This window comes from Delphinus delphis, chromosome 16 (genome assembly GCF_949987515.2).
Source record: "Delphinus delphis chromosome 16, mDelDel1.2, whole genome shotgun sequence".
Lineage (NCBI taxonomy): Eukaryota > Metazoa > Chordata > Mammalia > Artiodactyla > Delphinidae > Delphinus > Delphinus delphis.
In genome coordinates, this window is record NC_082698.1 from 29,802,882 (window position 1) to 29,830,183 (window position 27,302).

The 27,302-nt window shown below is 52.4% G+C and overlaps 1 protein-coding gene across 5 annotated transcripts in view; it reads left to right on the top strand.

Annotated features, from left to right (window-relative positions):
- The window catches only part of CRTAC1 (cartilage acidic protein 1), a 156,264-nt gene that overhangs the window by 70,251 nt on the left and 58,711 nt on the right, over positions 1 to 27,302 (top strand). For all 5 annotated transcript variants that reach the window (XM_060034328.1, XM_060034329.1, XM_060034327.1 and 2 more), the window contains exons 3-4: positions 12,869 to 13,065; positions 25,193 to 25,329. In XM_060034328.1, coding sequence (XP_059890311.1) covers positions 12,869 to 13,065; positions 25,193 to 25,329 — 334 coding nt within the window. The remainder of the gene's footprint in view (positions 1 to 12,868; positions 13,066 to 25,192; positions 25,330 to 27,302) is intronic.

Consider the following 27,302-nt stretch of genomic DNA (forward strand, 5'->3'; position numbering starts at 1 on the left):
CTCTGCTTGGTAGCTCAAAAGAATGAATGGTCCCTTGGAGTGGGAGTCGACTCAGTTTCAGGAGAAGAGCTAGGGAGGGTGACGACAACCTGTCTGTTATTCTTCACCCTCAGGGAGGATGTACATCCACCAGTGTGGTTGGGAGACTCAAATGGGTTGTGAATTAGTCAATAATATAATGCTTCTAGGTATTCACACCATAGCTCGTTCTCTACCTGTTCACCTGGAGCAATGTTGTTATAAACCCCTGGATGGCAGAGATCACGTCCATCCAGATCCTTTCGTACTGGACTCACAACACCGCGTGTCAACTGGTCCTTCCGGATCTTGAGGAGATTGAAAGGACTAGGGCTGGGTCTCACAGTTTGGTGAACATAAAAACCACCCAGGAGTTTGTTTGAAATGCTGATCCCTGGGCTCAGGAATTTGCATGTTTAACAAGTTCACCAGGTATCTCCGAGGTAAATGGTCTACAGGCTACTCTCTGAGGAATACTGATCCAGACTCGCCCTTCTCAGGCTTCAATGTGCACATGAATCACTGTGGCATCTTATTAACATGCAGATTCTGACTCAGAGATCTGAGGCCCAAGATTTTGCATTTTTAACACGCTCCCAAACGTTGCTGGTGCCACCCGTCCCCACCCCCACTTAGAGTAGCAAGGGTCTCTCTACCTGCTGGTCCTCTGCCATCCCGAGGTACCAGTCCCTGCAAGGTCTTTAGTCTAGATGGACGGTTCAAACGTAAAATGTCTGCGTTACCTAAGACCTTAGATTATAGTCACGTACCTTTCATCTGTAATTAAAACAACTGTTTATCTTGAGTTGCCAGTCAGGTAGGTGATTTCTATACTACAAGCACTTTAAGGAATAAATATCTAGGTACATTGGATACTTTCTCACTAATACTTAACACACAACATTTTCTGTCCCTAGAGCTTTAATGCACACTCTCTCCAGCAGCCAGATTCTGATTAGTGTTAATGCGTGGCTAAGGGAATTCAAGCCGTCGTGGCAACAAGGACCCCTCTGAATGAACGCCTTTCATAATTGACAGCTTTATATGTTTTTAAAGCAAGAGTCTCTTCTAGGACTATTTCCTCCAAATCAAAATGAAGAGTTTAATTCATCAGTTAACACTCCATAGCAACTGGAAGGCTTTGCTGCTTCCTCCAACTATTATTTCTCAAGACACAGCCAGGCATGCCTCCATTAGCTGCAGCATGAGGGAAAACTGGAAGGAACTTGATTTTACCGCAGGGAGGGGACAGCCAGGTGCGTAGGGAATGGAGGCCAGCAAGCGGGACGACACCGTCCTCAGGGTCCGGAGAGAGCAAGCGGAGATCCCAGCAGGCAAAGTGGGGACAACGTGTGTGGCCCCTGTACCCTGTGGGGCATGGGTGCAGCGCTCCAGCAGTGACTTGTATTAGCAATTCCAAGCAGATAGTTGTCACGGGGGAAGCTCGTCATCACGAAAAGGGCCTGCACCCAGCTAGAGTCTGGACCAGGACTCTGGGCGGACAGAGCCCTGGGCTAGAAGGACAGGCCTTTTCTAAGTTGAAGCTGGCCGTCTCCATCTGCCCATGAACTGTGAGCCACAGGACCCCACTGGTCCTTGTCTTCACATGACAGCCCTGCCTTTCACCAGCCAAGACCTGTCTGTCCTCTGCCCTCACCAGGGCCTGTGACCTGTGTCTGGTGACCTATGTCTGCTTGCTTGTCCAACCCGGGCATCAGGCCAGGCTGACTGAGGGCAGCCTCCTGTACACCTCGCATCCAGTCCAGCGCCCAGCTCCGGACTTCCTGCCTGCTGGAGAAAACCACAGCTGTCTCTGACCAGACCCTCAGCAAATTCCTGTCGCCTCCATTTCACGGGGCGTTCCTGCAGCTCGATGGGTCTATCATTCAGCTCCTGTCAAACAGGGTAGAAGAACGAGGGCTCCTGGGGGGCTCAGTGAGGCTATCTCTGCTGCAGACAACAGCCATATATTGTGTGCACGTGTGTGCGTGTGTGCGTGCGTGTGTGAGCGTGTGTGTGAGCGTGTGTCTGTGCATGCGTGTGTGTGCATGTGTGTGTATGCACACATGCAAAACCTGCAGCTGTGTCATAGTTTACACATTTTCTTTCATCTGACCTTGAGGTAGAGCAAATATTATTAGCCCCACTCTATAGACGAGGAAACTGAATCCTCGGGAATGTATGTACACAGGCTCCTTTATCAAACACTGTGATGGAGACTAGAAGTATAAAATACAGTCTAGAACTCCTTGGAGCTCACAGTCTTCTATGCTCAAGGCTACAGAGGTAATAATCCTAATAATTCATTCTTTCAAAAGTATTTATCGAGTTCCCGTTACGTGTCAGGTACTAAGTGTAGATGGGAGAAGACAGACTGACTAACTCGGGTTTATTGAGCATTTGCTCCACACTCAGCACTGTGTTGACTACTTTACAGGCTTTATCTTCATCCTTGGCACAACCCATGGCACAGGAGCTGGTATCAGGAAGCTGAGGCCTGGACCAGCTGGATGACTGGTTCAAGGATGCCCACACAGCTGGAGAGTTGCAAGCAGGGACGTGCCCTCGGGCAGTCTGGCTTGTGGTCCAAGCTTCTCATTACGGAGCTGTACTGCCTCTCAGCCTTTCTGTTCTAACTTCAGGTCCAGTGTGCTTTCTGCCGTCCCGTGTTGCCCACACAGAGCCCACCTCACTCCCAAGAGAAGATGCTCCCACTGCCTTTTCCCAGCCATTCCAAAGGGCTGGAGGCAGGCAGTCCCCATTCTGGATTCAAAACTCCAAATGCCTGCCCTCACCTGCCCCCACCCTGAGCCAGCCCAACCTGTACTCCACCTCTGCCTGTGCCTCTCCCCAGGCCAGCTCCTGGCACCCTGTCCCGGCCTCCCTGCTGTGATCGCTCCACTGCTGAGATGCTGCTCTCATGAGCATTGGTCCTAGTCAAAGGCTGTCAACCGTAGGCTCCAGCTCCTGGCTCTCAGGATGGACATGTGACTGAAACGGGGCTAATCAGGGCCCTTTCCTGGGGTTTTTCACATCGGAACTGAGGAAAGCAAGCCTGTCCACTCCGTGCTAAGGCTGAGAGTGTATACAGGTCAGGCCTCGTGAAGAAGGGTGGTGTGAGACGATGAGGCCAACAGAGAAGAGGGGAGAAGCCAGGGGAGAGGAAGTCCTGACGACCTCCTGGTCAGAACCCTGGCTCCAGGCACCCCAAGGCCTCTCTGTTCCCCTGCTCTTCTGGCAGGTTGGACACCTGAACCAGTACTTTCTTCAGTTAGTTTCAGGTGGAGTGTTTGCCACTTGCAACCAAAGAGTCCTGATTCACCCAGCCTCCATCTGTCACCTGAATCCCTCCTTTGATAGTGTATGCAATTCCTGCCTCCCTGTCTTCCTCTTTTCTTGAGATAAACATGCCTTGAGGGATGGAGTCATGGTCTTCTTCATCATCATCAACCATCAACATGAACACCATGACTGAGGACCCGTCTTTTCCTGGCATCGTCCTAGGTATGGAGGGGCTAGAGCTGCAAACAGTAGCCTCTGCCTTCTGGTTGCCTCCATGTTCATCAAAATATAAGAAATTCCAAGGGCACAGAGCACGTGCTGAGCACAGATCTTTTTTAGAACAGGGCATAAATCAATCAGTCTGCGTGGAATTTTTACAGAACAGAGACACTCATCACTGCAGATTATTCTGACCTTTCGGTGCCAAACATCCCTTTCTTGAAAAACCATCCATCCCTTAGGACAAAAGGTTTTTATCCTTCATCTTAAAGTAACCTTCTTATTCTTTGCACTGCATTTGTGGGGTCTTTTCCACCCTGGTTAGCTCCTAGTTCAGGATCAAGTGTTTTTGTTTGTTTGTTTGTTTTCTGGGATGCCCTTTCCAGACTTACCCAATTCACTCCCCTGTAAGATCTCCAGCCCCAGATTTCTCATCATGGCTAGAAACCTCCCATTAACAGTCTCCTTTCCTTTAAACTAACGCCTGGCCTCTGGCTATGTCCCCTTCTAGGATACAGTCTGTGAGTCTCCTGTTGGAATGCCTTCCCATATGTTTTCTGGTCCTATTTAACTTCAATGGCTTTCAAAGAATTAAATGCGTAAAAAGGAAAAAGGAGCATTACACACAGTTCCAAAGAAATGATCCATGTTCAAGGTTACGCTTTCAAAATGGGAAACAGATGTGGCTAGAAAGGAAAGAAGAATTCAAAGGAGGAGTAGAAAAATAGGGGTTTCTGGAATCCTTGTATTTCTTCCACCCTTATGCTCTGCACAGACCCTCAAGATATTCTGAGATCCATGTGTCAACCCAACAGATCCAGGCCTCCCTTGTGTAGACCTGCCTACTGTGAATCAAAAGGCTATCTTAGGGCTTCCCTGGTGGCGCAGTGGTTGAGAGTCCGCCTGCTGATGCAGGGGACGCAGGTTCGTGCCCCAGTCCGGGAAGATCCCACATGCCGCAGAGCGGCTGGACCCGTGAGCCATGGCCGCTGAGCCTGTGCGTCCGGAGCCTGTGCTCCGCAGCGGGAGAGGCCACAACAGTGAGAGGCCTGCGTACTGCGCAAAAAAAAAAAAAGGCTATCTTAGAGAATTCTACTGATTACTGAGTAATGTTTTTTCCTATTTTCCAGAGATAAATTCTTCTTCCCCTTAGGTCTGAAATGATAGGTCATCGTTGTCTACTTTCTTGTCCAAAAATGTAGCTAGTTAAAAACAAGTTATCCTTTCTCACAGTTCTTTGAGTCGGGAATTTGGGCAGGGTCAGCTGGCAGGGGTGGAGGGGTGCTCTGCTCCATGTGACATCAGCTGGTGTCACTCACTCAGCTGCACTGTGTCGTCAGCTTGGCTGGGCTGGAAGGCCCACGAAGTCTTTGCTCATTTATCTGATGCCTCGGTGTTCTTCCACATGGCCTCTCCCTGGGGCTAGATTGGGCTTCCTCAGAGCATGGTGGTCTCAAAGTGGCCGAACTTCTTACATGGTGCCTGGCTTCCCCCAGAGACAACGTGGGAGCTGGTGGGCCTCTTTAAGGCTAGGCCCAGAACTGGCCCACGTTCTGCCAACCGAGTCAAGTCACAAAGCCAGCCCTGAGTCAAGGGAGGCGAAATGGATTCCACCTCTTCATGGGTGGAGTAACACGTCCATACAAAGAGGAAAGAAAAGGATGGCAGCCATCTCTGGATATCAGCTACCGTATCCCTATAACCACTTCACTCAGAGGGCACGTGCTCATTTCTTAACCTTAGATAAACCCCATGTATAGAGCACTGTTCTCATCTTACTTAACTCTTCTCAGTCTCTTTTTTTCCCTGCAGATTATTTTACCTCACAATCTCTATTCTAAGACCTAACACCTTTCTTCCATTCAACTTATACTCTCTCTAAATACTTGTTTCAGAAAACTGTGTGTTCCCAAGTACTGAGCTCAAATTAATTTTTACTAAAGCTTATTTTAATTTTGTGTTCTGTTATGATAACGATGACTTAGAACCTGTAATATGCCCATAATATAAGGCTGACAAGCCTTTAAAATCGTTTCCTGTGAAGAACCAAATGGTAAATATTCTCAACTTTTGGGCCATACAGTCTGTGTTGCAATTACTTAGCTCTGTTGTACAGGAAAAACAGCCACAGAAAACATGTAAATGAATGAGCAGGTCTGTGTTCCAATAAAACTTTATTTACAAATATAAGCAGCAGGCCAGACTTGGCCCAAAGGTCTTGATTTTGCTGATCCCTGCTTTAGACTAAGGGATCAGTTTGTCTTTCAATATATATTTTGTCTAATGATTAGCTGTTTGACTTTCAGAAAGTCACTCTTCTCTGAAATTCACTTCTTCATCTATAAAATAAGGGTATTGAAATAACCAAGAATAAAATAGCCCCTTACGCCTGTAGTCCTGAAAATGCCACACATCTTTAAAAACCTTTGAAGGAAATGCCCAGAAAGGCCATAAGATGAGTTGTTTCTCTATGATAATATCTCAGAGCTCTGTTGATATTTCCACGACTTTGTATCTTTCCAGGGATCTCTCTCTTTTTCTCTCTGGGTCTGTGTATCCTCCCTTCTGTGTGTCCCAGTGTCTTTACAGGCCAATCTCTTTATCTGTGTTTACAGTGTTTTTCTCTCTATGCTCAGGGCTTCATTGCCCCTCAGTTTCCATTTTTCTGTATTCTCGTGTGTCTCTCTCTTGCATTCGGATTTATACGTGCATCTGTCTCGTCTCCCTGCATCTCTCCCCTGATTATAATGTTGAATAGCTATATATTTTTCATTATTTTCCTTTTTAATGAAAAAAGTTCCCTATTCTTAGTTTTCAAAGTAGTATATTTTTCAAATTTCAGCCAAGTTTCTATTTATGTACAGTGAGATATCGTGTATAAACTACGTAGCACAGTATCTAATATATAGTAGGTACCCAATAATCATTGCATCCCTTCATCTGGCTTCCCCTTTATGTAACTGCCTAAATGAGTTTTTTTCATGTAGGTCAACAGTTCTCAACAGAGAGAAAGGCTGGTCCTCTGTCTTTATCTATAATACCTTGTTACTCTCTCTCACCTTTACTCAGGACACCAGCTCCTGGCCTCCTCCTGGTGTCGTTACCATGTTTGTACATAACTTGAGGACTAATGTAAGCAGAGGATCAAAGACCAAGCAAGAGACTGGTGGCTCAGTTGACTTTGCTCGGCCACCCAGTGATGATCTGGTACCTCCCAGAGGCTCCTTCTATTTCGTTCGCTCTGCAAGTATTTATTGAGTGCTTGTTACGCCCTAGGTGATGGGGAGACAGAAGTGAACACAGCAGACACAGTCCCTGCCCTCCTGAAGCTTATAGTTTCCTGGGAGAAATGGGCAATACATAGGTAACCAAACCAGAGTAGGACAGAGGAGGCCGTGACTGGAATACGGAGGAGGAGAAGGTCTCTCCGAGATGCCTTTCAAGGTGAGACCTAAAGGATGAGATGAAGCCGGCCCAGGAGAGAGGTGGAGGGAGGGTGCTCTGGTCAGAGGGCTGGGACCTGCCTGCTGGACCTTTAGGAGCTGAAAGGGAGGTGGTGTGGTGTTATGCGGTCAGCAAGGCAGGAAGCAAAGCGAATATGCTCCCAGGACAGGCGTGATAAAAGGTCTGGGTTTCATTCCAACATAATGGGAAACCACCACAGGGTTTTAGGCAGGAGAATGGCTGATCTGATTTATGTGTTAAAAAGATGACTCTGGCTATGCCGTGGGGGATTTCAACTGGTGGGGGAAGTGGGGAAGCAGAGAAAGGAGGCTCTCCAGAGATGGTGGCAGTGGAGGGGGAAAGAAGAGAAAGGATTTGAAATATTTTAAGAGGTAGAAATGACGGGATTGACTGATGAATTAGATGTGAAGTCAAGGAAGTGGGAGAACCAAGGCTGACACCAGCTTTCTGGCTTTGGTATTTGGATGCCCATTGCAGGGAGGAGCGATCAATAGTTCCATTTTGGTCACATTCCATCGGAGATGACTGTGGCGCATGCAGGGGGAGATGTCAGGTAGGCAGTCGGATATATGAGTCTGAGGTTGGACTGGGGATTTGGGTTGGAGGTATAAATTTGGGAGTTGTCAGTCATGGGGTTGGATATTATCCCCTAGTGAAAGGGGATGGAGAGAGGAGAAGGGGCTCCTGGACCGGGCTTGGGGACTCCAACATTAAGAGGCAGAGAGAGGAGGGAGTGCCTACAAAGAGGAAAAGGAGGGGGAACCAGAGAGAAAGAAGGAAAACCAGAGGAGGACGGCATCCTCAGAGCCAAGAGAGCAGAGTGTTATAAGAGGCAAGTGGCCGAGAGCCCAGGCCACTGTGCCAGATACAGCCGAGGGTCCCCAGGAGATGGGACAGAAAGGGCATCCCTATTTGTGGCCTCATGAAAGCCACCAATGGCCATAACAAGGGCAGCTTTGCTGGAGTTGGGCGGGGGTGGAATGTGGATAGCAGGTGGGGTAAATTGTCGGTAAGAAAATGGAGAGCACTTGTAAAGACATCTCTTTGAGTTTAGTGACAAAGGGGAATGAAGAAATATTCCAGCAGAAGATGAGAGGTCACAGGTGGGATGTTTGGGGATGAGAAATGTTAGTGTGTGTTTGGAAACTCGAAGTGATCACTATAGAGAGTGAGAGCTTGTTCCTCGGCTTTTTTTTTAAGTAACGATGAGAACTTATAATTGTGTAACCTCTTCACAGTTTACCAAGTGTTATCATAACACACACTGTCTCTTATCCTCACAGAGTTATAGTTGAGGAAGCTGAAGCTTAGAGGAATTGAGTGACAGGCTCAAGGTCAGAGCCAGGAAGTGGCAGGCCCAGGACCCCACGCCCTGGCTGCTCTTCTTGGCCTGACCCCAAGGCCCCTCCCTGTCGACAGTGGACCAGCGTGAAAACTGGGCGGTACTCACACGAGGATGGGTTGTGCCCCGCTGGTGTCTCGCAAGCAGATTTTTAAATTTCCACTGAGCCAATCACTTGTGCCTGCTGGCCCAGCCTTTGATATTATGAAGTCGCAGCTGCTTTTCGAGAACACAGGACCCTGTCCCACTTCCTAAGCCTGTTTTTTTTTTTTTTTTGCGGTACACGGGCCTCTCACTGTTGTGGCCTCTCCCGCTGCGGAGCACAGGCTCCGGATGCGCAGGCTCAGCGGCCATGGCTCACGGGCCCAGCCGCTCCGCGGCACGTGGGATCCTCCCGTACCAGGGCACGAACCCGCGTCCCCTGCATCGGCAGGCGGACTCTCAACCACTGCGCCACCAGGGAAGCCCCCTAAGCCTGTTTAATTGAGCTTCAAAGCCTCCTGAATTTCTAGAAGTGCCCAACAATCTCGGGCGGTGTCAGAGAGAGGAAACATGAAATCCCACGTCCTTCACATCCATCTTCCCCGACTGGTGGGAACTGCAGCCCCAGAAGGACCGTGGTGGGACTGTGGCTGACCTCTGAACATCAGTCTCCACACCTGTAAAATCCTAGGATCGTCATGAGGATGAAGTGAAGTAGTGGGTGTGAAGTACTCAGAAGGGTGCTTGGCGCGTGGTGGCTGCTCTGCGAATGCCCCCGTGATTATTTTCCTTTATTGCTCACTCACTCACTTTTATGACAGACACTTGCTGGGCATCTTCTCTCTGCCAACTATGGCTCTAGGCACAGCAAACACAGAGCTGTATCCACATGCTTCCTCGGCTCAAGAAGCATATGTTTTAATGAGGGGAAGTGATGTTGGAACACAAACAGCTCTGCCTCGTGGTAATAAGCAAGGTGCAAAACGCTGTGGGTGTCCAGGGAAGAGAAGATCACATGTAGCCCAGGCAGCTGGGGCAGGCTTCGTGTGAGGAGCGTAGGGCGGGGTGGGATGGAACCAGCTGGAGCGTCAGCCCCATGCAGAAGAGGGGGAGGGGATAAGCCTTCTTCATGCAGAAGAGGGGGAGGGGATAAGGCTGGCTGTCCTGGGGGGAGATTGTGAGAGGCTTGGATATCAGTGCAGCAGACCCAGCCAGGTGGGTGGGGGGAAGGGGTGGCAGCTCCGTGCCCCATCTCTCAGCCTTGCACCCCGTGTTGCTGGGACCCCTACCTAGGAGCCCTTGGTCTGGCTTTGTGTCTGTAGTCCCTTGGGGGGGGGGGGGCGGGTGGTGGGACGCAAGGGGACAGAGTGTCAGGATTCATCCCAGGCTGCCATGTAGGCTTGGGAGGACTCTGCGGCACGTGCTCACTCTGTAACAGATGGAGGATTTGAGCCAGCCTAGTACCCCGACCCCTCTACACCTTAGGGAGTACACTGGAACTAGCACCCCCAAGTCCTTCAAACAAGAGATGGTCCAGGGCCATCCACTCCCCCAGGGCCACCACCATGGGAGCAGGGACTTTGTGTGCACGCCCATCACCCCCCATTCAGGGTGAAAGGACTGGCCTCCAATAAGTGCAGAGGCCATGGCCTCTCCCCCCACTGGGGGTGGTAAAGACATTCTCCTTGGGGGAGACCCAAGGGACAGGGGGTGCCAGGAGGGGTGTCAGTGCTGGACTTCATGTGGAGGCTCCTCAGCCGTAGCCTGGGGGGGCCACGCCCGCTCTGTCCGTCTCCCGAGGTGGGTTAGACGCAAGGCACTATTGTTTCAAGAGCATTAGACTAAGAAGTGCTCTCACACGGCTTCTAGGCCAGTGGCTCTGGAATCCCTTGTTTAAACAACATTTTATGGAACGTGACGCATAAAATAAAATGCATCGACATAGAAATGCTCTGGATGAAGCTGAGAGGAGAGGGCAGAAGCCCGTCCCCAAGACCGCGTTTGTCCACGCACTTTGTGACCCTCTGATTTAGTCCCACTCTCGTTTTGCAGAAGAGAAACTCAGAACCTAGATTGGGGAACTGACCAGCCTAAGGTCACAAAACTAACCTCTGGAAGAGGCAAGACCTGCAGAGAAGCAAATGAAATCAAGGCTGAGAAAGTGTTTTATAAACTGTAAAGTGCGATAGAAATGTAGGGTCATTATCTCCACTTCATGTGAAGTTCTTGGGCATTTCCCATGTCGCTGCTTTGAGAGAGGCCACCAGAAGAAAAAAAAATGCAGAGGACAGAGAGTGTTGGCATCATAGGCAGTGTGGAAAGAGCACAGGGTTGGACCTGGAGACAGTTAGAAGCCTAGTGCTGCCATGTACGAGCTGTGTAACCTCACTTTGCCTCTCTGACCTTCTGTTTCCTTTTCTAGAAAAATGCCTTCTCTACCTTCTTTCTGGGATCACTAGGGCTCAGGTGAGGCAACGCATGGGAAAGTGCTTTTAGCAAGGCCTAGCGCCGCAGAACTGTACTATCTTGTGAGGAGCAGCAGTGGTAGTAAACAGTAAACTGTAGTATCTTGTGAGGAGCAGCAGTGGTAGTAAACAGTAAACTGTACTATCTTGTGAGGAGCAGCAGTGGTAGTAACAGAAGACCTGGAGGCTTTGAGGCTCAGGGTTTAGCACCCACGAGGCACTTCCTGCCCCTGGGGGCTGGAGCCAGCTGCTGACGGTGCTGGAACCCAAGTGTTCCATCTCTGCCGCCTAGACACGTCCCATAGGTCATGCCGCGCCCTCAATGCACAGCCCTCAGACGCTCTTTGTCACGGTGTCTACCGAGCGCTGACTCAGCCCCCAGTAAGCTCCGTCTCCCCTTCCGCACACTGTGGCTGCCAGAAGGCGCGTGGCCAGTCACTCAGCATCCCCCAGACTTCACTGGCTCTGCATCTTGGTGACAAAGGGCTAAATTGGTTCTGTTTCAGGAAAGCAAGAAGTGATTTCTCTCAAAGACCTTGGAGGGTTCTTTCCTCCCTCCCCACAGTGTTTTCGGCTGGGGACCGTCCAGAGGCTGGCAGCTGAACTTCACTCGGGATGTACACGCTCAGGTTCAAACAAAGGCAGTAGCCCGGGGACTAATGGATGGGGGGGTGGCCAGGTTCCTTTGGAGAGCCTGACAGGTGTTCCAGGAGGAGGGAGGAGTCCAGACATTCCTGGCTGTGCTGCCTGGGGTGACCTTGGACACACCACTTTCTCCACATGGGAAGGCAATGGGAAGAAATCGACCACGGGACACCTAAGCCCTTATGACTCAGACATGGGCTCTGAGGATCCACTCATTCAATCAGTCAGCAAGGATTTACTGAGCACCTATTGTGTGCCAGGCATTGTGCTAGGTCCTGGGGGACAAAACAGACAAAAAGTTCTGCCCTTGTGGAGCTGACATTCTAGCAGGACCAGACAGAGAAGGAAGAGCTAAATGGGAAGCTAGAGACCGGTCAACCGGTGGTAAAAAGCCGTGGGAAAGAGAGCATGGGTGAGGGGCAAGGGTACGGGGTGACGGTGGTTGCAGGTTTCAGGAATGTGGGCAGGAAGGCCTCTCAGAGAAGGGAAGATTGCGTGAGGGCCTGAAGGACATGAAGGAGGGAGACAGCCATGTGGGTACCTGGAAGAAAAGTATCCTGGGTGGAGGGAACAGCAAGTGCGAATCTCTGAGGCAAGAGCAAGCGTCAGGGAGGTCGCGTGGTTGCAGGAGAGTCAGACGAAGAGAGGTGAGGACTGAGGAGGTCTGTAGTGTTTTCCTTCCAGTGCCTCGGACAAAGCGATCCAGCAGGTCCACCTGATGGCTTTAGATGCATTTGTAATCTCCTGTCTGGGATGCCAGTTTCATCCTACTGTTTAAATGCTGGGACTTTCTGTCAAGAGAGAGTCATTCCAGACCTCAATGACAAAGCCTTCTGTGCTTCCAGAATTCACTCCAGGTCCCTTGGGTTAGCAGAGAGGGCCTGGGTTTGAGTTCCAGCACCTGATGCTTACTAGCTGCGTTACCTTGAGAAGGGCACTCAACCTCTCTGAGCCTCACTTTCCCTGATGAAGTTCATCAGTTGCCTCACCTGCAAAATGGGTTAATAATGCAGACTCCATGCCTACCTCACTTGATTGTTGCTAAATTTAAATAAATGAGATCATAAATATGAAAGTGCCTTTTACATTGAAATGAGCAAGATAAATGTCAGGGGGTTTATTTCAGCAAAGCCTATGGTAAGGGGCTTATCACTGACTGCCCACTGCCCTCCACCACCCTGCTCCTTGTTTGCATCCCACGTGGGACCTGCTGACTCTCACTTTGCTTCGGTGCACATCTGATTCAGGGACACTCGTCAAATACCCGGGGACCCCAAGGCAAGGCTGCCAAGGGTTCCCCAGGAATACAGCAGCTCCCCAGGAATGTTCCGGGCCTGATTTGTCCCCACATAGACCTGTCCGGGAATACTCTGAGCCCACTGCTCTGGTCGGATAGAGCCAGGTGGGCCCAGCTCCTCCCCGCAACGTCCCCTCCCCCTTCCTCCTCCAGGTACAATGGACCCAACCTGGTTCTGAAGTACGACCGGGCCCAGAAGCGGCTGGTGAACATCGCGGTGGACGAGCGCAGCTCCCCCTACTACGCGCTGCGGGACCGGCAGGGCAACGCCATCGGGGTCACAGCCTGCGACATCGACGGGGATGGCCGTGAGGAGATCTACTTCCTCAACACCAATAATGCCTTCTCCGGTAAGGGCTGGGGGCCTTGGGCCTCCCCTGGCCCCCACCTTCTTCCTCCCGGCACTAGGTTACTGTCCCCGGCTTCCCCAGGACCTCACTCCATTCCAACAGAGACAGCCCCAGGAGGCTCCGTTCTTCTCTTACACATGAAGCTGTTTCTCACCTCCCAGCCCCTGGAGAGGGAGGCCTTGAGCAGAAGACCTGTCCCCTCCCTCGGACTTTACGTCCTCCTCACCTCCCGTTCCGAGCGGCAGCCCGGTCCTCCTAACTGACCCCTCCTCCCTTCTCCCCGACTCGGTGGCTCAGCCACTCAGCGCTTCTCACTCCCGTAGCTCGCAGACGACTCCCTGGCATAGCCCTCCGTGCTGCTTCTAGGGAACTTTCTAAAATGCTTTGAAATCCTTCAAAGGCCCCCATAGCTTTCAGCTGAGCTCATTTTTTCACCCCACATTCCTGCAGAGCACCTACAACACGCCAGACCAGAGGCGGTAGGTGCTGGGGGTACAACTTGGTGGAAGACAGATCTGGGGCCTGTCCTGGCCCAGAGTGCCATCCCAGTCACTTCGGCTCTTGTGTAAATGCGGGTTCTGACTCAGCAGGCCTGGCTAGGCCCTGAGATCCTGCATTGCTAACATGCTCTCAGGCTGTGATGCTGCTGCTTGTCTAGGGACCACACTTTGAGTGTGAGGTCCTACACACCAAGGAATGGCTGAGAGAAACTGATACCCAGAGGCTACATGATAGCAAGAGTAACGATAACAACTAATACTTAAGTAGCACCTACTGTGTGCCGGGCCACGACCTGAGCACTTTGTATTCATCACCTCATTTAAGTCTCACAATAGCTCAGTTAGGTGGGTACTGGTGTGGCCCACTTTATAGTTGAGGAAACTGAGGCACAGTGAGGTCATATGACTTGCCCAAGGCCACACAACTTGTAAGTCCCAGGATTCAAACCCAAGTGTCCGGACTCCAGATCCATCCTTTTAATCAACACACTCTGTGGCTTTACTCAATCCGACGCCCTCGGGGCCTAGTGGAGAGCCAGGCTCATGGTTGGTGCTCAGTGTTTCATGAGTTGGGGGACTGTGTTCTTGGGGCTGCAGGTGGAAGTCTACTCCCTTGGGGCCATAACATCTGCAGGGAAGTCCCAGGCCATGGCTTCCTCCTGAAGGATGCAGGGCCCAGTGCCCCTTTGGGGCCAGGTTGGACATGCACTGCACTCTTCCAGATGGCAGCAGCCTTTCGGGTTGGTCTGAACAACACCTTGTGGTTCAGACCTGTGAATTCACCATTCAGGACCCTCCCAACCTCCTGGAGGCAGGTGACCGCCTGGCTATGGGGACCACCTTCCCTGCTCCCGTAGACACACACACACACACACACACACACACACACACACACACACACGCACACACTGGCTTTACCCTGGGCCCATAATGCTGCCCCTGCTGGTTGCTGAGCCCAAGCCAGGATCCAGCCCCAGACTGCCCCTGCTGTTGAGCCCTGCCATGTGCATGAATGGCGAGGGAAGGGGTTGGGGCTGGTGCCAGGGGCAGGGGCAGGCGGAGCTGACTGGCTGACAGCCAGCTTTGTGCAGCCGAGAAACAATGAGCCACAGCCCCAAGTGGTGTTTTATGGGTTTTCATCTCATCTTGCCACCAAGTGAGGCCTGAGAGATGGTAATTATCCCTACACAAAATCAGGGCATGATTACCCAGCTGGATTCACTGCCCTCTCTCCAGCCAAGCCAAGATTGGATTAGGACACAATTAATTGATGGGCTGATCAACCTTTAATGTGGGGCAAGGTCAGGAGGGGAACAGCAGCAAGGGACGGCTGTGGAAGGAGTGAGTGCCCAGGAAGATGCTGGAGGGACGCAGAAATGGGGAGAACTGTGGAAGGAGGTGTTTAACGTGGGCTCAGCAGGCACTGTGCCAGAGGAAGGGGACAGACTCTTCTACTCACTGAGTGCGGAGCACCGGGGCTGGGACCCGACCGTCAGGTGTCTTGAAGCGGCTGCCCTCCCACGCTCTTAGAGCATTTCATCGGGAATCCTCGAGCAGCGGTGCTCAGCCCAGGCTGCACACTAGGATCTCCTGAGGAGCTTTAACGTGCCCAGTTCCCAAGGAGCATCCCAGTCCAGTCCAATCTGAACCTCTGGGGGCGGGACCCAGTTATCAGATTGGAAAGCTTTCCAGGTGATTCCCTCGTGCAGTCGAGGTTGACAGCAATACCCCAGAGTCATGTTGGTTCCGTGCTCAGCCTCACCATCACCCCATTTACTCACTAATGTATTCACTCATTGAGTAAGTATTTACTGAGCACCTACCGTATGCCAGGCACTGTTCTAGGCACTGATGATGCCCCAGTGAATGTAACAGACAAAAATCCTGCCCTGTCTTTCCAGTGCAGTCTTACATTTCTCTAGGAATCTGACTCCACTCTCCTAGCCACTAAGTTCCTCAAGGGCAAAGTCCATGTATTGGTTATTTTGTGCCTCCCTCTGGCCCAGCCAGAACTTGAACATCCTAAGAGTACAATTAAAACTTGATAAATAAATCCGGAAAAACAGGCACAAGCATTTGGCCTGAGAGAAGGTTTAACAACAGAGGGAAGACAAGAAGAGGCAGGCAAATGGAGCCCCCAGGAAGGTTCCTCTGGGAGAGGCTGGCGCTCGGCCCCCAGAGCTGGGGTAAGGGTGACACTGCCCCCCAGCCTCGGCCCCAGGCGTGCACCTCCCAGTGACCGTCTGTGGGTTTGAGGGATGTCTGTGGGTTTGAGTTAATCTTTCAGTTGAGTGATTCGATTGATTCATCGACAGTGGGTGGGGTGTGGAGCCATTTGTGTCAGGTCAGCACTTCCCTGGGTCCAGCTGGCATGACGCTCAGCCATTGCCACCCTGCCCACAATGAGGAACTGGCGATCCTCTCCAGGAGCCCCAGCCAGCCCACACCTGCCCATGGCTTATGACTGGGGGCTGCTTTAGCCTGTGCCCAAGCGTTGGAGAGACCTCTGGAAGGACGGACCCACCCTGTCCCTCAGCCAGCTTTTAGGATGTCAGCACTGGGGTCCTGCGTCCTGGCAGTGTCCTGTGGGAGTCAGTCTGTACAAACCTGGGACGTGTCCCTCACCTACTGGGTGACCTTGGGCAAGATGCTTGACCTCTCTCGGTCTCAACCCCTTCACCTGTAGTACAGGAAAATCATATCAACTTCATAAGTTCAACTCTCTCCTGTAGCCCCACAGACTGTATCCAAAGTCTTTACCGTCACCCACCACACCCCTCCGGCTGTGAGCCAGTCGCCCTTCTGGCTCCGTTTCCTCCACTCTTCCTCTTGCTCGCCGCTTTCCTACCCGAGGCCTTTGTACTTGCTGTTCCCTCCGCCTAAAATGCTTTTCCCACCGTTGTTCTCAAGGCTCACTCCTTCCCTTCATTCAGGCCCTTTCTCAGATGAGGTCTTCCCTGAAAGCCTTAAGACTGTACCCTATCACTCCCTATGCCCTTAACTTGCTTTATTTCTCTTCAGAGCACTTACTGCTGTCTGAAAATATGTTATATATTTGTTTGTTGTTCATCTCTTCTACTCTTCTGCTAAACACCATGGGGACAGAAACTTTGTCTTGTTTTCTGTTGTATCTCTAGGACCAAAGAAATACTTATGTCACTTAGTAAACATTTTTTTTAATTTTTATTTATTTTGGCTGTGTTGGGTCTTCGTTGCTGCACGCGGGCTTTCTCTAGTTGCAGCGAGCGGGGGCTTCGTTGCAGTGCATGGGCTTCTCATTGCGGTGGCTTCTCTTATTGCGGAGCATAGGCTCTAGGCGCGCGGGCTTCAGTAGTTGTGGCACGTGGGCTCAGTAGTTGTGGCTCGCGGGCTCAGTAGTTGTGGCTCACAGGCTTAGTTGCTACGTGACATGTGGGATCTTCCCCGGCCAGGGCTCGAACCCGTGTCCCCTGCATTGGCAGGCGGAGTCTTAACCACTGCACCACCAGGGAAGCCCATAAACATTTAATATATATATTTGAATGAACAGCTGAGATAATGAATGAAAAGTACTTATTATGGTGTCTAGGACCTAATCCATGCTCTCTAAGCAACGGCTGTCATAATTCTGTGGCTTGAAGAAAGGCAGAGACTTTAGAAACGTCCTGGATGGAGGCGCCACAGGCCTCCCTCCTGGCCGCTTGAAGAGAGAGACTCTTGGAGCAGAAAGAGAAAAGGACCATCATGTAAATAAGACACCACACAGATGAGGGTATCAGGTAGGCACAGCTCAAGGGTTAAGAACTGGAAAGTAGTAAGAGGGAGGGAACAGAGGAAGACTGACCACAATCCCGAGAGGCCCGGACCAGGAAAGCAGCGTACAGCTTAACTGACCTGGAAGAGTACTAGCCAATGTGTTTCAGGCAACACTACTCTGTAAAAAACCAGGTAGGGGTGTGTGCAGGACAAAGGCGGACAAGAGGCCCGCTCCAACACCCCCTCCACATCCAGGAACCCAGGACCTCCTGCAGCTCCTGCCCAGAGCCCATCCCTCAGAGTTCCTGTGCTGGCTACTCCAGCTGCTGCTTGGCGTGGCCCTGAGCTCTCCTGCCCGCGTGACCTGGCCTGGGGTAGTAGGAGTGTGGTGCTGAATGGGTCACTGTGGACTGTGGGCCCCACACCCTACCTTATTTATTAACTCATTCAGTTCAGCAGGATGGTCATTGACCCTCCGCCATCTTCAATCTACATATACCTCCCTCCCTTTCTACACAAATAGTAGCACGCTCTGTTCACAGTACTGCCCCTTACTTTTTTGTTTGACAATCAGCTTTGGACAGTATTTCACAGCAGCACACAGAGAGCTTTCTCATTCTTTTTATGGCTGTATAGTACTCCGTTGTATAGATTTGCCATTTGTTGAATTGGCCTCTGTTGACGAATAGTTAGATTGCTTGCAAACAGTGCCACCGAATGAATAAGCTTGTACAACATGCCATTCTCCACAATTCCAGCTGTATCTGTAAGGTAAGTTCATAGAAATGGAATTGCTGCATCGAAGGAATATACAGGGGTAGTTTTGATAGGCATGGCATGTCCTTCAAAGGGACAGTCCTAATTACACCCCTATCAGCCCTGATACCAGTGAGCCTTTCCCACCCCAATAGTGTCACCAATACATGTCATCATTTTTTAAAATATTTGCTAATCTAATAGGAAAAAAATTGGGATCTAAGTGTAGTTTTAATTTTTCTTAAAATGAGCGAGGCTGAACATATTTCTTTATATCTGAGTCTCTTTTTTCTATTGATTATCAGCCTTCTTCGTACTGATTTGTAACACCTCTTTATAAATTAGGGAAACCAGCCCTCTGTCTGTCATACAAGTTGCATATAGTTTCCTCTTGTTTGTCATTTTTCTTTTGTCTTCGCTCACGGTGGGTTTTGCAGTGCAGAACATTTTTCCTTTTATGAACTTGGATTTATGACTCTTTTCTCGGATGGCTTCTGAGCTCCATATTATACTTAGGCCTTCAGCAGGGCTTCTGTAACCTCTCAGAGAGGAGGCTTCAGTCACTGTGCCAGAGAGAAGGACGGAAATCGGGGGCGCCTTGCACTTCCAGGCTCTTCTGCCCCCCACAGCAAATGAGTCTGCCTTGAGAGGTCACCCACTGTCCACAGCTCTTCACTCAGGCCCAGTCCTGCTGCACCCAGATGCTCTACACCTCGCTTCTCAAAGCAGCTTTCGCAGCCCAGCACTGGCAACAGCTGGAAGCTCATAAATTTGCAGAATCTCAGGCCCCACCCCAGACTGACTAGACCAGAATCTGCATTTTACCAGGATGGCCAGGACTTCCTGTGCCTGGTAAAGCCTGACATGCACTAACCCTGAGGCTCCACCCTCTTTTCCTAGGATCCTCTAAGCCCTAAAATGGATCCTAGGGTCCCTGATCTCCAGCCATGTTTCCCTTGGACACAAGGCCCAGATTTTCGGCTCCCCCAGCATGATCCCATTTGGGGAGACGAGCGCATGAACTGCTCAGGCTCCCCGCCCCCATCCCCACTGTGCCTCATTCCCACGTGGCCCCAGAAGAAGCAAGGATGGGATGAGGCTGTCAAAGCAGCATCATAAAGAGCATGGAGGGCTTCCCTGGTGGCGCAGTGGTTGAGAGTCCGCCTGCCGATGCAGGGGACGCGGGTTCGTGCCCCGGTCTGGGAAGATCCCACATGCCGCGGAGCGGCTAGGCCCGTGAGCCATGGCCGCTGAGCCTGCGCGTCCGGAGCCTGTGCTCCGCAACGGGAGAGGCCACAACAGTGAGAGGCCCGCGTACCGCGAAAAAAATAAAAAAAAGAGCATGGAGCCCTGAAATCCATTTCCTCGGTCCTAACAAAAAATGCGGTTCCTCGGGAGCCAGGACTGCCCTCCACCAGCCCCCGCCCAGCTATTTATTTACTTATTTTTAGTGTCTGCTGTGCAGCAAAGTGAATCAGTTATACATATACATATATCCCCTCTTTTTTAGACTGTCTTCCCATTTAGGTCACCACAGAGCATTGAGTAGAGTTCCCTCTGCTATATAGTGTGTTCTCATTAGTTATCTATTTTATACATAGTAGTGTATATATGTCAATCCCAATCTCCCAATTCATCCCACACACCCCCTTCCCCCTTTGGTAACCATAAGTTTGTTCTCTACATCTGTGTCTCTATTTCTGCTTTGCAAATAAGTTCATCTGTGCCATTTTTCCAGATTCCACATATAAGCGATATTATATGATATTTGTCTCTTTCTGACTTACTTCACTCTGTATGACAATCTCTAGGTCCATCCATGTCTCTGCAAATGGCATTATTTCATTCCTTTTTATGGCTGAGTAATGTTCCATTGTGTATATGTACTACATCTTCTTTATCCATTCCTCTGTCTATGGACTAGGTTGCTTCCATGTCCTGGCTTTTGTAACTAGAGCTGCAGTGAACATCAGAGTGCATGCATCCTTTCGAATTATGGTTTTGTCTGGATATATGCCCAGGAGTGGGATTGCTAGGTCATATGGTAGCTCTATTTTTAGTTTTTTAAGGAATCTCCATACTGTTCTCCATAGTCTGCCCAGCTCTTTAATATGTGGTGGGGGGCTTTGCAGTCAGACCCTAGTTGGAGGCTCGGCATTGCCACTTAACAACAGCTGTGCATTAGGTAAACGGTTCAATCCTCTGAGCCCAATTTCTCTCTGTAAAACAAAGAATCTGTCTTCCTGATGCGACTGTGGAGAGGACCAACTGAGCTAATGTGGGTGATGCACTCGGCAGAGGTTCATCGGATTTCTCTCTTCTCCCTGGGGTGGAAGAAGAAAGATTGAGAAGGAAGAAAGACTGGTCTTTCCCTTCCGCCCCAGCTCCAGCCTCACTGCTCTGCAACCTGCCATCCCTCATGGCCAGCGAGCCCTTGGGCATGCCTACTCGGCGACCTTATGATCCCCTCAAAGGCCAAGCTCCTGCTTCCACCCTCGGCTGGCCCAGTGTCCCTGCTTCCATCACTAACCCCGCACTGTGGACTGGCTCTGATCCGCCAGACCGAGCCACGCCCTCCCGCCCCTCCTTCTCCAGCCTCCTGCACCCAGAGCTTCTTCCCCACTTTCCCTGTAGCATCACCCGGGATCGTGCCTGAGCTACTCCAGAAGCAGCCTCCCCACTTCATTTTCCCCACTGTTAGCCCACACCTCACTCCACTGCCAGGTGAATCTTCCAGAAACACTGTCTTCCCCAGATCAGAAACCACCCATGGCTCCTTCACCCTCAGTGCTGGATTAGCGGCTATCTCCTGGCCTGCCATGCTGTCCCTCCTGCACCTGCACAAACCCTCCCCTCTAGGCAAACTCAGTGTCCCCTCTGTGCCTTTGCCGATGCTTCCCCGCCTGGCCTTAGCACCGCCCCTCCTCTCTGCCTAACGGGCAGTGGAGTGAGTGCTCAGAAGCACAGGCTTTGGAGTCAGAAAGACCTGGGTTTGACTCTGTCTCCACCACCCACTGGCTCTTGGGCAACTGAAACTCTCTGCCCCTCAATTTCTCCATCTGTGAAATGGGGCTACACCACTTTTCAAGGTGCCTGAGGGGTTTAGGCAAGATGATGATTGTAAAAAAACAAGAAGTGCTTCACGCAGAGCCTGGTTATCCTAAGTGCTCTGCACGCTGGAGCCGTGCTGTTGTTACTCTGATGCTTTGGTTCAGGTGCCTCCTCTGTCACGAAGCCCTCCCTGATCACTGTGGCCTGATTTCACAGCATCTCCGTGGTGTACTGTCCTGTTGTCTCTGCGGGGCTCTGCTAGTTGGGGGATCATAGGCAAGTCCCCTTGCCTCTTGTGCCTCAGGTCCTTCATCTGTAAATTGGTCCTGAAAATAGTACCTACCTTGTGGGCTTGTGGCGAGGGTTAGTGAGTGAATGTGTGTGAAGCGCCTGGCACGTAGAAAGCTCCGTAGGAATGTGAAGTAGTATTAGTTTTACCGCAGTCCCATGGCATCGCCTCTGCCTATCCCTCCTGTCATCAAATGAACTATTAGTGCCCTGAGTGAGGGACTGAGACTCCTACTTCCATGAGGCCTCCCCCAGCACCCAGCAGGGAGTGGTGGGCCCCTGAGCCTCCTCCACTTGGCCTTCTCAACTGGCCACCTGGCGACAACTGCTGGTTCCACTGAGCTCTGAGACCTTCAATGCTCCCTTAATGCCAACAGGCCAAAGTCTGGGTGGGAATGGAAGTCCTCAGATGTGCCTCTCAGAGGGGCCGTGACCTCCAGAGCCCCCTACCCTGCCCTTGAATGCCCTGTTTCTCCCAGGCCTCCGGGCTGTAGGAGTCACCCCCAGGGACTCGGGAGAGCCCCTCTCTCCTACAACTAACAGCCTCTCTTCTTCCCGAGCTGCTGCCCCCGACTCAGTGAGGGGCCCCAGGGCAGAGTGCAGCTACAAGGAGCCAGAAGGTGGGATTACACGCTGACATGGGCCAGGGGCCAGTGCTGGGTGTTTATTGCCAGTGCCATCGACCCACACAGCTCACTGTTTATCTGTCTTCCTGACACACCTAATTACCCAGGTTGCAGCTGCCAGAGCGTTTGCTCTTCCTAAATCACAGGCTCCCATCCCTCCTGTCGCCCAGGCCTCCAGGCCTCTGCCTGCAGAAGGGCTGCCACTGATTTTGCCGTTCCCATTTATGATCTACAAGGCTGTGCATCACTGCTGCACATTCTACCTTAGTTTATTCTTCTGGGCGTCCCTGGTCAGCTCAGAAGTCAGGAGGCTGGAAGGGGGGAAGAGGCTAACAGTACGTGGCGCCCTAACCCCTCTGGCCACAAAGCCCAGAACGTGGCCCGAAGTCAACACCCCCGCGCAGCAGTTTGCTAAGAACAAGGCTAGTTCTGCCGGATGCTGACAGGTGAGCTGCAAAAAGGGGTTCCATGGCCGAGTGTGTTTGGGAAAGGCTGGCTCAGGTCAAATTAAGCCCGTGATTTATTGCAGGACTTTTCAAAGTTTCGATAGACTGATGTCCACTGAGAATCTCCAAGGGTGGATGGAAGGTGCAGTCTTTCCTGAACACAGACGCTCACGAAATCTTTTCTCCAGGCAGCTGGCAGAGACCAGGGTTCCACAAAGCACACTTTAGGAAATGCTGGGAAATGTGGGCAGGGGGAATTGGGGGTGATGAGGCAAAGAGAGGGGTATAGAGTCACCCTGGGCTCGTTTTTTCCTCTTGTCTAGCTGAGGCAGGAACTTAGCAGCTTGAGAAATTTCTCCCGCTGAATGCAGAGGTGCCCATCAGAGCTCTGCAGAGCCCAGCCGCCCGCAGCTGCTTTCTCACCTAGGCTAAGCTTTGGTAGAGTTTAACCTCAGGATTTCAGGTGGGACTAGACGAGCTGGAGGTACTGTCCAAAGAGGCCCTGGTTTGACAGAGAAGGGCAAGGTTGCTCGCTGTTGTGAAAGCTGGGCACCCGGAAGCCTGCAGTGCCGTCCTCGGAGGCCCCCCAGGCGTCAGAAGGCGATGACAAGGCTGCCACTGCCTCGGGAACAGGCATGAGGATGGCAGTCTCAGTCCACAGTCCCTTTTCCGCAGTCCTGAAATCCAGAACGCTCTGAAAGCCTCAAGTGCTTTTTTTAAGTTCGTGGGAAAGTGAATTGATAGCAAAACCTGTCCTGAGCTGACGTGAGCTATTTATGGGCTATATTTATCCCACCTAGTGTGACTATTTGTATATTTCACTGCAGAAATATTAATGTGTTTAATTACAGGGTGCTGCCCCGGTCCCTGATGGGGCTGTTATGTAATAAACGGTGGACGCACTGTGTTGCCTTTCTGACACGTGAAAGGAAAAGAATCTCAATCTCTAGACACATCTGGTCCCCGGGGATTGCGACGAGGGCCCGGGAGCCCGGGGTGGCACAGAGCGGCCAGAGGACAGTCCCCGCGTGCCGACCCGGGGCCCCAGAGTTTTCCCCTGCGGTTCCCACAGCGATGCTGGGAGGGAGGAGGCACAGCCGTCACCCCCAACTCTCAGATGAGGAAACCGAGGCTGCGGAGAGGATAAGGAACCGGCCAAGGCCCCGAGCAAACAGGAGTCAGAGCTGGACACAGGCTCAGGCCCTCTGAGTCGGCACCTGCGCTTCTGTCCAGATCAGGCTCCTCAGCGGCCCCCGTGGGCCACCCTCCCAAGCCAGGCAGCTCTGTGCAGACCCCAGCTGCGGCTCCTCAGCCCAAGCCCCACCCCATAGACGCCAGCAGGACCCCTGGATCTGCCTTCCGCTCTGCTGGGAAAGGGCCTTCCCCTCCTCCTCTGCGCCGCCGGGAGGGCCAGGCAGAGTGGCACAGCTCTGCCCCCGTGCCAGCTCCCTGGAGTCCGGGGAGCATCCCGAAGGCCAGCTCCAGGCCCCGCAGACGATACGCCAGCCCCTGAGTGTCCCCGGGGTCTTAGGAGGTGCCTGTGTGAGGCCACTCGGAGAGCACACCCTTGGTCCTCTCCCAGGCAAAGCCACCTGAGGAGCCTCCTGTGCACAGCCCTCACCGCACACACTCACACTCATCCACTCACTCTCACACTCATTCTTACACTCGATCTCACACTCACACTCATTTTTACTCACATTCTCACTCTCACGCACCCACTCACTCCTGTGCATTCCCACACACTCACTTTCACACACTTATCCTCACACTCACTCTTACACTCACTCTCCCCACACTCACTCTCACCGCACCCCTGCAGTGCAGAGCTGAGGTCCCGGAAGCACCTCAGAGGGTCCCCCTGTCTATGAACGGGAATAATCGACCTCCAACCCCTTGGGGGATGGGCGGCGCCGTGCTAACTCTTTCAGGTGCATCATCTCATTCACCCCTTGAATTAAGCTGGAATGCAGCTGTTATTGTCCCCATTTCCAGATAAGGACACTGAGGCTCAGACTTGCCCGAAGTCAACAACTAGAGCCCAGAAGTAGAATCTCGGTAGAACCGAGCCTGAGACTCAGCCCCGTTTACTCTGAACCCCGAGTTCCCGACCACCGCGTCACCTGCTCCCCTCAGGCTGCGCCCATTGCCTCTCCACAAACCCTCACCCCATCGGAGTGCCGACCCCACTGCCATCCAGTTTTCCTGGAGTGTTGGTGACACACCTGTCAGAGCTCAACTTCCAGCCCCTTCCTCGATTTGGACTTAGAGACCCACCCGCCAGCCCGGACCATTTCTTCTGAGACCCAGATCAGGTCCTGTGGTTCAGCAGAGAATGTGGGCGGCAGCTCCTGGAGAAAGAGACGTCCTTGGTTGAGTTTGGGCGTGAAATACTGGCAATCCCAGGGTCGTGCTCGTGGCGCGGCAGGAGCGCAGTGCAGACCGCGAGATCCCGGGTCAGCTCCAGGCCCCAAGACCCCGTGTTGAGGGTCAGCTCAGCACCAGGAGTGGGCACACGGCCTCCCAAGTTCCTGAGGGCTGGGCCGACCATTTTCATAAGCCTCAGAGTCTCTTCTCTCAACTGAGAATCCCTGCATGTCCCCAGGAGAGGGGTCGCAGCTGCCTAAGCGCTCACCGTGCCGCAGGCGACCTGTTCACCTGTGGCCCCAGCCCCTGCGGTAGGTGCCGCACCGGCCACCAGCCCTCCCTTCCCTCCTCTCTCCAGGGGTGGCCACGTACACGGACAAGTTGTTCAAGTTCCGCAATAACCGCTGGGAAGACGTCCTGAGTGACGAGGTCAACGTGGCCCGCGGCGTGGCCAGCCTCTTTGCCGGGCGCTCTGTGGCCTGCGTGGACAGGAGGGTGAGTCCAGGGGTACATGGGGGCCTGGGGAGAAGGGGGGCACACATCGATGTGTTGGCCAGGAGGGGAGACCCAGGCAGACGTCCCCGGACAGAGCATGGCTCCCGAGGGCAGAGCCCAAGGCCGCTCCCGCAGGGCCTTACGCGTAGTAGGTGCTAACATACTTTCACATCCTTTCTCCCCCGAGGCCTTTCCAGCAACCAGGGGCTGTCATCGTTGTGTCCACTGGGCAGAGGAGGGCACTGAGCCCCAGCTTGGAGCAGGGACCTGTCTGAGGACCCAAAACAGATTGGTGGTGTGGCTCGGACATGAATCAGACTCTCTCAGCTCTGAACCTTGTGCTCATTCATTCGTTTATTCAACTCTTATTTACGAAGTGCCTACTATGTGCCAGGCATTGCACCATCAGGCCTTCTCCCCCATAAGTACTTATGGAACAAGTGAAGGCACAAGCAAAGTGGCTCGTGGGTGGGTGAGTGGAGGGTTGCCTGAATGACAAGTACTTTAGTTAACCCATAGCTCCATCAATCCTTTCCCGCCCGGCTGGTCCACCCGGCACACAGGTGCTCAACTCGGAGTGCGGGGTAGAAAGGCCAATTGGCGAGGGCAGGAGCAGCTGCAGCCATCTGCCCTGTGGGGCGCCCACCCCCCACCCCGGGCGTGCGTCCCGGCCAACCAGCCAGAGCCAGAGCGTGGAGTGGAGGTGATTTATCCCGCCCGTCACCTGCTTCCCTGCCGCCCCCTCCCTGGCTTTACGAAATAGTCCTCACTAAGTCAGGGACCCAGCTGCTGCCCAGCTTCCATGGGAGCATCTCTGGCCCCCGTTCTGGGGACAGGCACAAGGGGGCCAACTCTTTCGGGACTGAGATGGGGACTGATGTGGCACTGAGGGGACTGGGCATTCAGCGTGATCTTCACAGCGGGGGCCTCCAGGCCTGGGAGAAGGCAGGTGCCAGGTATAAATACTATTGCTTATCAAGCTGGTGCCGGGAAGAGCACCAGGCCGGGCTGTGAAGCCACACTTGGCCCTGCCTGGTGGGAGGAAACCGGGAGGCGGCTCAGCGAGCCGCCCCGGGGACTGGGGGTTCTGGGGGGCGCCAGGCCTGGCCGCGCTGCTGCCAGGCCTCTTCCCGTGTCTCCTCCTGGCTCCCTGTCTCACCCCTTCAGGACCAGGACTGCCACACTCGGCTAAGGCAGGAATCTTCTCAGCACTGGTGGGAGGGCCTGAAGGTTAATCACAGAGACTCGCTGTGTCCTAACAAGGTCATCTGAACACCAACGCACTTAACCACAGGAGGGGGGCGCCACGTGAAGTGCAAAAAGAGAAGCACAGGAGGCGGGCACTTAGTGGCTTGCTCACTCCCTACCCAGGCCCAGCCTCAGGGAACTAGAAAACGCCCACACAGCTGGTCTGCCGCCAGGAGAGGGGCTACTTGCTGCATCCAGCCACCACCTTGGCAACCCCTGAGGCCTGAGAACTGTGGAGAGGTCAATGCCGGTGTGGAAGTTGAGAGACAGGGATGCAGTGTGGTATGGGAAAATACAAGAGCAGTCATAACGTTAAGAATATAACATTAACATAACAAAGACAATAATAATATAATAATAGCTAACGCTTGTTGAACTGGCCACATGCCAAGCTCTGTGCTAAGTGGTTTCCACGTACCATCTCATTGAATCCTCAAAGTAAGCCTATGAGGTACATGTTATCATTATCCCCATTTTACAGGTAGGGAAACTAAGGCTTCTAGCAGTAAGCTACTTGGCCTTGGTCACCACAGTAAGCGGCAGGCAAAGGCAGGAATTGAGCCCTGCTGGCTGAAAATAATCAGATGCCTTCACCTCCCTGCTGCCCTGCCTCCGGGTAAACCCGTGTCAGATACACATTTCTAACCCCAGGTTCTATTACAACGTCTGACCTCCTCCTTCCTCAGCCCCACAACCCCTACCTGGGGCCTGTTAGCATACCTGCT